The sequence below is a fragment of the Tachyglossus aculeatus genome, chromosome 22 (assembly GCF_015852505.1).
Source record: "Tachyglossus aculeatus isolate mTacAcu1 chromosome 22, mTacAcu1.pri, whole genome shotgun sequence".
In the NCBI taxonomy this organism is placed as follows: Eukaryota; Metazoa; Chordata; class Mammalia; order Monotremata; family Tachyglossidae; genus Tachyglossus; species Tachyglossus aculeatus.
This window is the reverse complement of record NC_052087.1, coordinates 15,513,317-15,528,495: the sequence shown is the minus strand read 5'-3', so window position 1 is coordinate 15,528,495 and position 15,179 is coordinate 15,513,317. Positions and strand designations below refer to the sequence as shown.

General features: G+C 38.6%; 1 protein-coding gene across 1 annotated transcript in view; it reads left to right on the top strand.

The window, feature by feature from the left end:
* The window catches only part of PRMT3 (protein arginine methyltransferase 3), a 111,470-nt gene that overhangs the window by 9,351 nt on the left and 86,940 nt on the right, over positions 1-15,179 (top strand). The window contains exons 4-9 of the mRNA XM_038765177.1: positions 365-414; positions 3,854-3,956; positions 4,519-4,678; positions 7,258-7,402; positions 12,026-12,091; positions 14,057-14,178. Of these exons, the coding sequence (XP_038621105.1) occupies positions 365-414; positions 3,854-3,956; positions 4,519-4,678; positions 7,258-7,402; positions 12,026-12,091; positions 14,057-14,178 (646 nt within the window). The remainder of the gene's footprint in view (positions 1-364; positions 415-3,853; positions 3,957-4,518; positions 4,679-7,257; positions 7,403-12,025; positions 12,092-14,056; positions 14,179-15,179) is intronic.

The following is a 15,179-nucleotide window of genomic DNA, read 5'->3' as shown; positions in this document are numbered from 1 at the left end:
ATATGTTAAGAAAAACTTAAATCAACATGAATTAAGTCAGGAAAGCAAGTGGAGAATTGAAATATGGTACTTGATTAGGAAATAGGGAGTCTGTTAATTACCTTTTATATTCTCAGATTATATTCGCCGTAGGTAAGCAACAGTGATTCACTACAGTACCTTGCAATGGCCAGAGAGTTTACAAGGTAGAGTGTATTTATCTAAATGGTAGAATTCCATATAGGTACATTTTTGGAAATTACATTTCCCTTAAAGAAAATTTAAGGGAAATTACATTTTCCCTTAAAGAAAACAAGTCCCTTTTTAAATTGCCTGGAAGTCAGAGTTTGTGACTCTACATAACTGTTGTTTTTTTTCTCTCTAGGGCTTGAATTTTATGGATACATTAAGCTAATAAATTTCATTAGGCTTAAGGTAAGTTGCTAACATATCCGTGGTGAAGGCAATGGATTCTCACATTGGGAACGAGGGAAGAGACTGGCAGGGGGCCACTACATTAAAATTTTACATAAAAGAGTTTTTATGTACAGTACCGATTTATGACCAAGGTGAATGCAGCATTAGTGTTGATGATGTGCCACGTAGCACCATGACCCAAATCCAGAGGCAGTTGCCCTAGTAGCCATGGTAATCTTTGCTGCCTCTGTTGATCAGCTATTTTTCAGGACTTATTAATTCATTCGGTATTGTATTGAGCGCCATGTGCCAAGCACTGATTCCTGTTGAGCCTGTCCCCCTCGCAGAATTCCCTAGATGATTTTTTTGCTCAGAAACCTTCACCACTGAAGGTATGTCCTCAGCAAGCAGAACTGAGACTAAAACCTGGATATTCAGATTCCCAGAGCAGTGCGGTTGCAACCAGATCAGCTTCTAGGTTATCTTGTTAATTGTCCCAGTTTATTCTTTGCCAAGCAGTAGTATCAAGGCACATACCAAATTGAGAAAAATGTACATCCCCCTGAATTTTAAAGAAAGGAAAACATTTTAGACCAGAGTCTAATATTGGAAGAGTAAAGCAGTAGGGAAAGGGCTAGCGATTAAGGGGATGCATAAGTGCTGAATATGTTTATCTTCTTAGAACTTTTCTGAGATAAGTATTTTTATATGCAAAGGCACCTTAATGCTAAGAATGTACACCATGCCTCTCTGTAAGACAGAAGTAAGAAAAACAGTGAAGCCCTGCTGAGCAACAGTTCTAAAAATCTTGTTCTGCTCATGCCCTTCCTACTGCCGGGAACTCTGTCCCTGTTCACATCCTCTGCTCTCCCCATTTTCAAGGACCTTCTAATATCACATATTTCTCAAGAAGGCTTTCCTGATTAATATGGGCAGGAATAAGTCTACCAATTCTGTTATATAGTATTCTCCCAAGCACTTAATACAGTGCCGTGCACACAGTAAGTGCTCAGTAAATACAGTTGATTGATAATATTTCTCCCCCCGTTGTCTCTTCAGTACTTCACATCACTTGGTTACTCACCCCATCTCTTCTCCATAGCAATTAATGTACATATTTTAAAAATCTCTTAAATCTTCCCCCAGTCTATCATTTATTTTAATGTCCCCAATCTATCATTTATTTTAGTGTCCTTCCCCCTTTAGATGATAAGCTCCTTGAGGGCAAAGATCATGTCTACTAACTATTATGCTCATCTAAGTATTTAATACAGTACTGTACAGAGTAGGTGCTCAGATACAACTGACTGACTATTTGGGCAGCAGAAAGCTTAGCAAGGAAATTAGAAACAATCATATTTCTTGAGTGCTTACTGGGTGCAGAGCACTGTACTAAGTGCTTGAAAAGTACAATATAACAGAGTTGATAGACTCGTTCCCTGCCCACAACAAGCTTATAGTCTGGAGGGGGATACAGACATCAATATCCATAAAAAATTATGGATATATACATAAGTGCTATGGGGCTGAGGGAGGGGTGAATTAAGGGTAGAAATCCAAGGGCAACTGTGATGCAGAAGGGAAGGGGAGAAGAGGACATGGGGGCTTAGAGAAGCCCTCTTGGGGGAAATGTACTTTTAATAAGACTTTGAAGGTGGGGAGAGTGATCGTTGTCAGATATAAAGAGGGAAGGTAATAAAGACCAGAGACAGGACACGGATGTGAAGTCGACAGTGGGATAGATGAGATCGAGGTACGAATAGGTTGGCATTAAATGAGTGAAGAGTGTGGGCTTGTTTGTAGTAGAAGGTAAGAGAGGAGGGACAAGGTGATTGAGAGCTTTAAAGCTGATGGTCAGGCTTTTCTGTTTGTTGTGGAAGTGGATGGGCAACCATTGGAGGTTCTTGAGAAGTGGGGAAACATGGCCTGAATGTTTTTGTAGAAAACGATCTGGGCAGCAGAGTGAAGTTCAGACTGGAGGCAGAGAGGTCAGCAAGGAGGCTGATCCAGTAATCAAAGTGGGATAGGATAAGTGCTTGGATTAATGTGATAGCAGTTTAGGTAGAGAGGAAAGCATGGATTTTAGCGATGTTGTGAAGATTCAACTGACAGGACTGAGTGACAGACTGAATGAGAGAGATAAGGCAAGGGTGATTCCAAAGTTCTGGGCTTGTGAGACAGGGAGGATGGTGCTGCTGTCCACAGTGATGGGGAAAGTCGGGGGAATGACAGGGTTTGGATAGGAAGATAAGGAGTTCTGTTCTGGACATATTAAGTTTGAGGAGACAGTGAGTAGAGAGGCCTTGAAGGCAGAAGGAAATGCGAGAAAGCAGAGAAGGAAATGTAGATTTGGGAATCATCTGCATAGAGATGGTTGTTGAAGCCATAACAGTGAATGAATTCTCCAAGGGAGTGGGTGTACCTGTAGAATAGAAGGGGATCCAGAATTGAGGGACTCCCGCAGGTAGGGAGTGGAAGGCAGAGGAGAAGCTTGTGAAAGGACTGAGAATGAGTGGCCAGAGTGGGGAACCAGGAGAGGACATTTTCAGGAAAATGGGCTGGTCGACAGGCAACAGAGAGGTCAAGGAGGAGTAGGATAGAGTAAGAGGCAGTTGGATTGGGCAAGGGAGTTGGTCATTGGTGATCTTTGGGAGGGCAGTGTCTATGGAGTGAAGAGGTGGAAACTAGATTGGAGGGGTTCAAGGAGAGAATTGGAGGAGAGGAAGTGGAGACTGGTTGTAGACAAGATTGTGCTTAAGGAATTTGGAGTGGAATGGTGGGAGTCAGTCGATTGTATTTACTGAGAGCTTACTGTGTGCAGGGCACTGTACTAGGCACTTTGGAGAGTTCAGTATAACAGTTTATCAGACACATGGGTGATAACCGGATGGAGCTGTGGGGTCAAGGGATGTTTTTTTGGAATAGAGAAGACATTCATTCACTCATTCATTCAATCGTATTTATTGAGCACTTACTGTGTGCAGAGCACTGTACTAAGTGCTTGGGAAGTACAAGTTGGCAACATACAGAGACAGTCCCTACCTAACAACGGGCTCACAATCAGTTGTATTTATTGAGGGCTTACTGTGTGCAGAGCACTGTACTAAGCACTTGGGAAGTACAAGTTGGCAACATATAGAGACAGTCCCCTACCCAACAGTGGGCTCACAGTCTAGAAGGGGGAGACAGACAGCAAAACAATACATGTAGACATGAGCATGTCTTCCCTGAGCAGAGGAGAGAAACAGGCAGGTGAAATCAAGTGTGGCTGGTTGGGTAGAGGAAAAGGCAGTAACTTATTTTCCAGGGTCTAGTGTGGCATCATTGGGAAGTGAAAGTAGTAACCAGAAATACATTTTGTTTGTGAACCAACCTGTCTCTCTGTTTCTTGATCTAATGACCCATTGTCACAAATTCAGGAGTTGCAAGTTTAAACACTCATTATTTTTCAATCTAGAACCCAACTGTGACATATATGAATTCCCTATGCAACCCAGTGCCTTGGGACAAAGATGAATATTTGAAACCAGTATTAGAAGATGACCTTTTGCTTCAGTTTGGTAAGATGGAATTTGTATATTGTAAGCTCTTAAAGGATGGGGATCGTGTTACCATCTTTGTTGTACTCTCCCAAGCACTTAATGCAATGCTCTGCATATAGTAAGTGCTTAGTAAGTACCATTGACTGATTGATTTTCTACAGTAATATTCTCTTGGGCAGATTTCTCAATAAGCTCTATAGACTCCAGCCTAGGGTGGCAAGTTTTTCAGGGGGGTTAAAAAACAAGAAAATATAGGAAGTCAGATATTAGTAAAGCAAAGTACAAATACATACTGTGTATAACAAACTGGTATTGGAAAATATATCTGAACACATAGCGACTTTTGCCATTTTAGGAATAGTGAATTCATATAAGACCATTAACATCTTTTGTGTGTATGTGTGTGTGTGATTTCTTCTCGTAGTCACTTCACTTTAATTCCTAATTCTAGGGGATATTATCATAATGAAATGAACATGTCCAGGGAATGCTTGTACTGGCACAGTGTAACAGTTTAATTAATCTTTGATTTCAGCACATCCCTAAATATGGAATATTTTATTCGCTTTGGTTTTTTAAGATGTAGAAGACCTTTATGAACCAGTGGCTGTCCCATGTTCATATCCAAATGGGCTCAGTGACAACACATCGGTCCTGGAAAGATTGAAACACATGGAAGCCAGAGCACAGGCTGCTGAAGCTGCATTAGCCAGAACACGGGAAGATCTACAGAGAATGAAGTAATTTATTAATTAAGAGGACTTCTTGATATTAAGTCTTGTAAAAATGTCTTGGGGGTCATTGTGAGCAGGGGAGCAAAGACCCAAGACTGAACCTCTTCAATCAATTGCCAAGTTCTGCAATTGTACTGTAAGAGTGGTGTATCATTCGGCAGGTATTTTTAGAGAAATGTGGGACTTTACCTTCCACCTGTGACTGTTGTAGAGCTGAGAATTAGAGCATGTACCCTCGACTCCCCCGCCCTCTGTGCTTAATCAATACCACAGTTATTATTGTTATTGTGTGGGACTTGACAGTTGCTACTGTATGGGGTAAATAGAGAGAGTAACTATGTACTGGAGGTCCTGGAAAGCTGCCTTCCTGTTCCCCACACAACAGATCCTCTTGTTAGTGCGCCACAGCAGCAGCCCTGCTTGTGGGGAAGAGCTTGTCCAAAATTCCCCTCGGAAGGGAGGAAAAGAGGAGTCATGGTGGCAGTTGCTTAGGGGAAACAAAGGGAGATTTAAGGATGGAACTTTGTCCTTTAAAAATTCTCCACCCACCTTCACTGGGTAAATTGCCTCAGGGCCCACACTCCTCAAAGAAGCTCCTGGAGAAAGTCTGGAAGAATGTTATTTGCTTCCAGGTCCTTCCCAACAGGAAGGGAGTCTTTTTAACTGGCGTTCAGGATTGGACCCACAGACTCCAAAATGGAGCTGAGATTATTAAAGTGGAACCAGTCAGATCATTTGAAAAGGTGGATCATTCATCTGTTTTTGGAAGGTACCTAAAAATCTGTTTTTCACTTTTGGGAAGACCTTATGATATGATATATCAGTAGCTTTTGGATAGTAAGGAGTTGTTCTTTGTAATATTTCTCAGAATTCTATTTTTGAATCTTTCAGTTAACTTATCAATTTGCAGTTGCATACTAACCATTTCATCATTTTTGCTTGAAATGACATTTGTAAACTATTCTGACAAAATATTTTATAATTTTATAAAGACGTTTATGCAGTTAGATAATTATTTTTCTTAGTTTTCACATAGGTTAATTTTAAGTTTTTGTAAATTAGGGTTAGATACTCTGGCACACCTTCAGCTCAAACTTTGACTAGTTCTTTACAGCATCTACAAACTAGACCTCACAAGGGGGATAAACAAACACCTAGAATAGTAACAGTGAAAACCCACACAATAATAAATTCACAAAGGTAGTAATGCAGAGTAACAGCGGTGTAAAATAAAGTAACTAGAAACAGTTCTCATGGGGCATAGCCTTTGCTTACTGACTAAACTCCTTGAAGCCTAACAACTCTTTCAAGCACTTAATAAAGTGTTCTGCACAAATAAGTGCTGAAATTCCATTTACTGACTGGTTGGAGTAAAAAAATCTCCAAAATTCACTTGGTCAGTAAGGTGGGATATATACATGTATTTGAATATTCTATGTTGAGTTTAGAAATCTGGAGTTCTAAGTTTGTGTGCAATGTGATTCTGATTTAATTTTTCATTTTGTCTAGGATAATAATAATAACGATGGCATTTATTAAGCGCTTACTATGTGCAAAGCACTGTTCTAAGCGCTGGGGAGTTTACAAGGTGATCAGGTTGTCCCATGTGGGGCTCACAGTCTTAATCCCCATTTTACAGATGAGGTAACTGAGGCACAGAGAAGTGAAGTGACTTGCCTAAAGTAACACAGCTGACAGTTGGCAGAGCCGGGATTTGACCCCACGACCTCTGACTCCAAAGCCCGTGCTCTTTCCACTGAGCCACGCTGCTTCCCCAACAGGATGAACTGTTTAGCGTGGTAGTTTAGTTAAACGTACTTTGGAATGGAAAAATTGGGTCTTGTTTGTCCCATTAATAGATATATTTTAGTTGACTTTAATTTTCGCTGCTTATTTTGCTTTTTCTGTTTATATTTTGGGACTCATTAGACTCTGAACTTGTTATGGCCGGGAACTGTGGTGTTGTACTCTCCCAAGAACTTCAGTTCTTTGCACACAGTAAGCGCTCAATAAATATGATTGAATGAATTAGACTCCGGTGCTTTTAATCTCTCCCGTTGTGTACATGATTTGTGACCTGAGTTTCTGACACTGGACTTGTAGTTGTGCTTCAAAATAACGGGTAATATACGTGCATGTCATCTGGTGCCACTCATGTACCTAGAATTCCAATATATTTTTGCCCCTAAAAAGAAGTTTGGTTTAAAATATATAAAGAATAGAGTGTTCACACGTAACATCTAGGCAGATGGAAAATTTACCAAATTGACTGTTCTGAAAAAGGGCCATCAGTGTGCGTTGGCAGTTCAAGTTTTAGCCTTTGTGGATCACAGGTGAATTTCCTTCACTGCAGACAGTAGGTTGCTGTGTTATTGCTGGTGGCTCAGTAGGACGAGCTTTCAGTTGCCCAAGGTTTAATGTGGTTTTGCAGCTCCCAAAGCCCAAACTGTTTCCATCTCTCCAACTGTTTCCCATTTCCCCACCTCCTTGCCTTGCCTCCCCCGGCTCCTCCCCTCCCCGCCTTTCCTTTCCCTTTTCATGGTCCAGTAAGCCTGTCTCAAGGGTATGTTTCAAATTGATTACAGACAGTTTGCACAGGATTTTGTGATGAACGCAGATGTCAGAACCAGCTCGTCTTCCTCCAGTGCCATTGCGGACCTCCAGGAGGATGAAGATGGTGTTTACTTCAGCTCATATGGGCATTATGGGATACATGAAGAGATGCTAAAGGTTAGAAAAAGAGCACAAATGCGCAAAATTCGTGAGAGGGATAAAAAAAAAAGAACGAAACAGGCAGTTTCCCAATAAGTGTGCTGCAGGATAGCTGCATTTTTAACCCCTTCAGTGCTTGTCTTCAGAAAGAAAAGCCCACAGAAGCATTAAAAATCATTGTGAAGGTGCCCTGGTGTCTTTGTATAAAATCAGGTGCCTTTTGTGCAACTGAATTTTAACAAGTGGATTATTTCTTCATAAAAAGATTAGCAATTGAATTTTTGCAATATTACTAAAATGTACATTCTATACATAGCCTCGATTAACAACGTTTTTTAGTATTTGTACCAGCTTTGCAGATTAATATAGCATTTTGTCAACCTTCAGAAATGTTCCTAGTGTCAGCTTTAAGGAGGAACAGTTATTTGAAATCTGAACTATAATTATAATGTTTAATTAAATAGTTACTTTTTTCAAGTCTAGCTTTCCCCACATCATCTCCTGCTTTCTGCTACATTCTTCTCAATGCTTTGCCCTTTACCAGCATGCTGCAGTGTTTCTCTGGAATGGCAGGAGATAGCACTGTGTTCACTGGTAGAGTTGAAATCATTTTTAAATTCAAGAAGCTTGGGTTTTAAGAAATGTTGAGAACTTAGGATGTCTCTCTGCGTACTAATTCACCTCTTTGGAGATGTGGTTTCACTTCATGATTTGAAGAGACGTTTTACTTTTTCAAAAGCTTTATCTAAGAGATTGCCTCTTAAAATATAAGTTTCTTATGCCAGGAAAAATTAGTGTTTTCAGTTAATAAAATAGTTAAATTTAAAGACAGTGTGTAATTTTTGAGTAATTTTCCAGATTAGGGATTTGAAGTTGGGATGTGGAACTTCCAGAGCAAATACACTCTAGGTGGAGATTGCCTGAAAAGGCCAGAGCAGATCTTCAAATTCCTGCTTTGTGCTATATTAGCACCTTCTAAATACGTGTCTTTGAGGCTCTTTAATCCGTGTTTTGTTTGTATGGACTAGGAAAATGGACCATCTTGGAAATAGAGATTGAAGCAGCTTGGCTTAGTGGATAGAGCATGGTCCTGGGAGTCAGAAGGATTTAGGTTCTAATCCCGGCTCTGCCACTTGTCTGCTGTGTGACCTTGGGCAAATCACTTAACTTTTCAGTTACCTCATCTGTAAAATAGGGATTAAGACTGAGTGCTCTGTGTGGGACAAGGACCGTTTCTGACCTGATTACCTTGTATATACACCAGCTCTTAGAACAATACCTGGCACATAGGAAGTGCTTAACAAATCCCATTAAAAAAAAACACAATCAAAAAAAAAGTTTGAAATGGATGCAACATCTTAGCATCAGATACCATTACCCAGAAATACTTTTTAGAAGTGGATATATGGGGTTTAGAAATGGATCTTTTCTTTAAAAAAAAAAAAAAAGTGCAGTATCGCTGAAGTAGGCAAATTGTTCAATTAACTGATATGCCCCTTTCCGCTTTGTAACAAAGTAAAATTGTACCATGTATCTTCTAGTATTTGACAATATTAATGCACATCACTGATCAGTAAATTGAGAAAATAAATTTAAAATGAACTAAAATTGATAAGCACAATTTTTCTCTGACCTGGTGTTCCTAATGTTTTAGGTGCAAATTTTGGGTGACCTCCAGTTTTCATGTCGCCTTCTGATTCTCAATTAAGTCCCAATTACAGTAATTTGAATACTTTAAATGTGCACTCTATTCTGTGCATAGGTAAATTCTACTCTGGATTAAATTTATATCACAAGGTAGTAGTCTTTCGTAGATAATCTGTAACTCTCTTACTGTAACTGTACATAACTGATTACAAATATACTTCCCATCTCCATGATCCAGTGAAATTATTTTTTTTGGCGTCTTCAAAATGTGTGGATCTTTTAATTCTTAATGGTTAGACTGCTTTTGATTCTTAGCTTTGTTCCTCGTTTTTGCTTTTTTCGATCACAATCTACCACTCTTTCCCTACCTTCATAACCCTCCTAAAAATCACATCTCCTCCAAGAGGCTTTCCCTCACTAAGCCCTCATTTCCCCATCCACCGTCCCCTCTGTGTCACCTAAGCACTTGGCCGTGTACTTATATTCTCACCTCAGCCCCAACAACACTTAGGTACATATCCTTGTGCTCTATTTTCCCTGCCTATAATTTAATTTAATGTTTGTCTTTTCGTAGAATGTTAGCTCCTTATGGGCAGGGATTGTGCCTGCCATTATCATTGTACTCTTTCAAGCGCTAACTGTAGTGCTGTCCCCACAGTAAGTGTTCAGTAAATACCACTGATTTATTGGTCACAGAACATATATTCGTTAAATAAATCCCCAGCTCCTTCAGTCATCATGCAGTATTATTTTTCTTGGAATTATTTCGTGTTTCTTGGCTGTTGGTATGTGTTAATTTTTTTTTCCTGTTTGCTACCAGTTGTCTGTCCTGAAGAATTATTCTTTTGTTAACAAAGCAGCACATCTTGCTTCAGAAGTGATTTTAGAATCTAATTTTTCAGTGCTTTTAAGAAATAATCTGTTTTGAGGATTGTTTCCCTTATTCTTGAGCTCTCACTGCATCAGAACGAGAGTGTGAAAGGAAACTGATGAATAGAGAACAAAAATGAGTGACCATAATTCAGATGATCAGCAGTGCATGTAGGCACGACAGGCTTTGAGAATCTATTGATTAAGTTGAGCAGTGAGGAGGCAATATGAAATGTTGTGTCGTGACTGCCTTACTGGACTGCTGTTGACCCTGCTCAGTTTTCGTTGTTCCAGCAAATGCAGTGGTTATTAGTCAGGGGAACAGAGGAGATGGAACTAAGAGTAATTTATAATGGTGGAGTTATTTTCTAAAGAGTTTTTGGGTTCATTCACGGATTTTTGATGGATGAAATTTCTCTTTGCAGAAAGTTATAATTTTTAGAAAATTCTTTATTTTCTAAAAATATAATTTTTAGAAAATCCACTTCAATTATTATGTTTGTCACGGTAGTTGATTAAAAATGTCACTTCAAGCATCAAGATGCTAATTTTTAAAAATTAGATGTGGGCATAATTTTTTTAAATTAAAATGTATTTTGCACAGTGTCTACAGTCAAATTACCAGAAGAGTCAGAAACCAGTATTTTTCTTTCCCACCTCCTACCCTGCCTTCCTCACAGTTTCTTACATTCGCATTTTGATACTGTGGAAAAGATTTGCCAAAACTTTGGATTTGCTGACAAGTATGCGTTCTCACTCATTCATTCATTCATTCAGTCGTATTTATTGAGCGCTTACTGTGTGCAGAGCACTGTACTAAGCGCTTGGGAAGTACAAGTTGGCAACATATAGAGTCGGTCCCTACCCAGCAGTGGGCTCATAGTCTAGAAGGGGGAGACAGGACAGAACAAAACATATTAACAAAATAAAATAAATAGAATAAATATGTACAAATAAAATAAATAGAGTAATAAATACGGACAAACATATATACAGGTGCTGTGGGGAGGGGAAAGAGGTAAGGGGGGGATGGGGAGGAGGTGGAGAGGAAGGAGGGGGCTCAGTCTGGGAAGGCCTCCTGGAGGAGGTGAGCTCTCAGTAGGGCTTTGAAGGGAGGAAGAGAGCTAGCTTGGCGGATGGGCAGAGGGAGGGCAATCCAGGCCAGGGGGATGACGGCGGGACAGGCGAGAACGAGGCATGGGGAGAAGATTAGCGGCAGAGGAGCGGAGGGTGCGGGCTGGGCTGGAGAAGGAGAGAAGGGAGGTGAGGTAGGAGGGGGCGAGGGGATGGACAGCCTTGAAGCCGAGGGTGAGGAGTTTTTGCCTGATGTGTAGGTTGAGGCAAGTTAAAAAAATCTATAGGGCAGTGCTATAGTAAACCGCCGGCCTATTTACCAACTTTGTACCCAGGTGCTTGAGTTGAATTCCTGAATCATAGCTTATGTTGTCTATGTCTTTGGTCATTTCCTTTGAACTCAAGTTTTGTAGTGTAGGTTTTACAGCTCAGATGATTCACTCCTTGGTTTGTTGGTTCTAAGCATCTTTCCAGAAACAGAGCAGGGTCATAAATCAGATAGGTGTTGATCAGTGGCTTACTTAGTAAAACATACATAGTTTAGCACCACTTTTCATCTGTAAACTCAGCTTCTTGATTTATCTATTTTTTTTTCCTCCCCATTTTAATGTATTTTCACTCCGGGCATTGAGTGCTAGATTCCAGATACCAGTTAAATGAACATTGTATCATGTTGATCAGGTATTAGCATGAATTAACAGTGGAAATTTTGAAGTGATAGTAACTGGAGGAAGGGAAGTGTGTACATTTTACTTAAAAAGATAAGTAGGACCATAGAACCTATTTCAATGTATGGGATTCTTCCCCCTCAAAATAAAAGGGACTTTTGCCAGCATAAACTGAAATTCGAGGGTTCATATTATGTTGTGAAGCAGCTTATTTCTGTCTTCAGAATGCCAGTTGTCTTAATTTCAGTACTGAAATTAAATTCTACATGGCATTTTCTTTTACATTCATGATAACCTACAACAAGCAATGAAAGAACAATTATTTTCTTAGAAATGTCAGTAGCTCACTTGGTGAGTATGTTGATCTTTTCTTCCTTCCTAGGACAAAGTGCGGACAGAAAGCTATCGAGATTTTATATATCAAAATCCACACATTTTCAAAGACAAGGTAAGTGGAACAGGCTACCAACGCATGTTGTTTTCTGTAAAAATCCAGCAAAGAATCCTCTGGCTTTATAATAGAGTACCATACTGACAGCAGTTGATTTAATATACTCTGGCTTTATGATGTAGTAGACCGTTATTCTGCTAAGGGGTGTGGAATACTGATAACAGTGAAGCTGATCAGTGCTGTCATTGTTCTGGGCACTGTGGGGTATCAAGTTCATTAATTATAATGACATGGCTGAGTTGAACCTTGCTTCTCCAAATGTGTTTGTCTTCTAAAAAAAGAAAATTCCTGATTTACAATAGTCCAAGCCCATTTCTAGGCCTTATCTAATTTAGCATCCCAAAAGACCAGATGTGGTAAACCCAAAGGATAAGGTTTCAATTTCACTTGTCACTATGAAGTCACTGAGTTGGATGTCATTAGTAAATCTTAAAAATTGAAATACGAGAATTTATTTTTCATTGAAAGCTCTGGTCCCAAGTGCTATTCTTATTCTAAACCCTCTGTTATGAGTAGTAAGTGTTTCAATATTATCTTCTGTTATTGGTCCTAGTCACATATTTTTGTTTTCTAGATTTTTCAAGGGGTAACTTCTGTCTGCACTCTTCTTCTCAATGATGACTTGAAATTGGTGGTTTATTTTTATTTTTGAAATGATTTCTTCCACTTCAATTTAGTTTTTATACCATTTTCCTTTCATAGTCTCATTTTTTTAGACAGTTCTATTTTTGGTGATTTCATTTAATGCTGGTGTGAACCCAGGTGATCAGAATTTATGTGTTGCTCCTCTTCAGTGACTAGTAAATCCTTACTCAGCCATTTTCCATGAAGTGTAACTTTGCTTCAAGATTGACTTTTCCATTTTCCTTTTAGAGATCCTTTATAAAAGCTGTAATGAAAATCTTGTGTTTACTCAGCTCTCCTGAGACACGTCATGGGCCATTTTTAGTCATTGGTAGTTTTTGAGTTACCTTTGTCTTTGTATATTAATGTCTCCAAGGTGCCTTTTATTTCCCTGAATGTGATCTTGCGTGGCTTACCTCTCCTCAAAATAAGCAAGTTGCATTTGGGTCTTATCTGACCTGGGCAGCTGTTCAAGGTGCTTTATATATACTGTTCTAAAACTCCCATTTAGGGTAATCTCTCTCTTTTGTGCTGTTCTGAAGCTGCAACCTTTGTTTTGCAGAGGCACATTTTAGGACCCTGCATTTACTGGTATTAACTTCTGTAGGTAAAGTTTTACCTAGACAAATTTTATTATCGGGCTAAATAAAAGGATTTTGCCACTTAAATATTAGTGTGGTTTTCCTTTCATTCCAGATAGGAGCAGCCTATTGTACTTGGAATTCATTAATGCAGAATAACTTCCAAGTAGATGTGTCACCTTTTGTGATGTATTTCCTCCACAAAATGCCAAAAATTTGCTGTATGTGTGTGTATGTTTGCATATATATATATATGCATATATATGTGTATATATGTATATATGTGTATATATATATGCATATATATGTGTGTGTATATATATATATATAATTTAACATTCACATATGCTTCCCTATTTGCACTGGGAAAGAAATAATAGGTTCAAGTAACTGGGTACGGTAAATATGGCAGAAACAACAACAGAAAGCATTAGATCACTGCAAATTGGGATTTGTCCTTGCTGCTGGTTTGATTGATTGCAGTTTAGTTAACTTTGTGACTTGCGACTAAACTGTACTGGATCACAATAGGTTAACAGTTCTGACACCTCATTTGTCGCCTTAAACTGGCCTATAAAAGTGAACCATCAAAAACCTTTCCATTTTTAATAAAAATTATTTGGGACCATGGTATGATTTAGATTTGTCAATTTAGAACCTTTCTTTTGAATCATGCCTCTGCAGAAAGACTGTGATTTTAGATTAGAGGAGGAAAAATAGATAATTAAGACAGTGTTTATTATTTTTGTTTCAACAGGTGGTTCTGGATGTTGGTTGTGGGACTGGAATACTCTCAATGTTTGCTGCTAAAGCTGGGGCAAAGAAAGTGATTGGAGTTGATCAATCTGAAATTCTTTACCAGGCAATGGATATCATAAGGTAGGTTAAGCTTTTAATGTTGGCTTTACTTTGAAGAAGTTGATGAGAAAAATTTGTGACAATCTAATCTGTATTTTAAAAAGGTCATGTATTTAATAAGCATTCATTCAAAATGAATTATTTCTTGAAATTTCATGTTTCAAGAAATTGAAAAAAGGATTGAGATTGACAAGTAAATGTATTGAAATTATAGATATCCGAACATAAATGATATATAATCTTTCCTTAATACCAGTAAATGAAAATTGCCTGGGACTCACTGACATATTTTTCAGTTTTTTGACATATATTACTACACTGATACATACAACACCAAATTGAAATTCAAAGAAATATAATTTCTAAATGGGCATATTTTGTGTGAATGAGGAGATTGACTACTGCTACTTTAGGTAACTCCTGCTTTTCTTTTCCCCTCTAACCATATTTGCTTTGCTCCCACAAAATATACTAGTTAAATTTCAGAACGTTACCTTTTCCTTTTAAGAAGCTACAGTTGTTAGTGAGAAAAACCTTTTGTCCTTGAATACAGTGAATCTGACTTTATGATTGTTATTTTCACATTAAGACGTTAAAAAAGGAGAGCCCTTATTATTCTGATGACTCTTTGTACCAAACAAAGCAACTGCAAAATGACCCAACCTTCCACTTTACTTGCCCTGTGCAAGCACTATTATTCACTTTTTTTAGAATTTCACTATAGCTCCATTTACTAATTTACTGTAAATTAGTAAATAAAAGATACATTTTGCCTATGTTTCAGTATTTAAGTGTCCAGCTGGTTATACTCTTAGCACTGATTAAATACAGGATTTCCTGTTCTAGTGCCAGTGTGCACTTTTAGTTCAGTACTTAAATGCCCAACTAGTCTTGCAGTATTCTTTATTCATTTAAGGGGCTGTGGAGGTTATTTAGGGGAAAATAACTTCTACTAGGAGTAGAGGTCAGCTTTGGAAGTAAGAACAGATGCTTGGGACAGTTAAAATTTTGGCAAAGGCGTG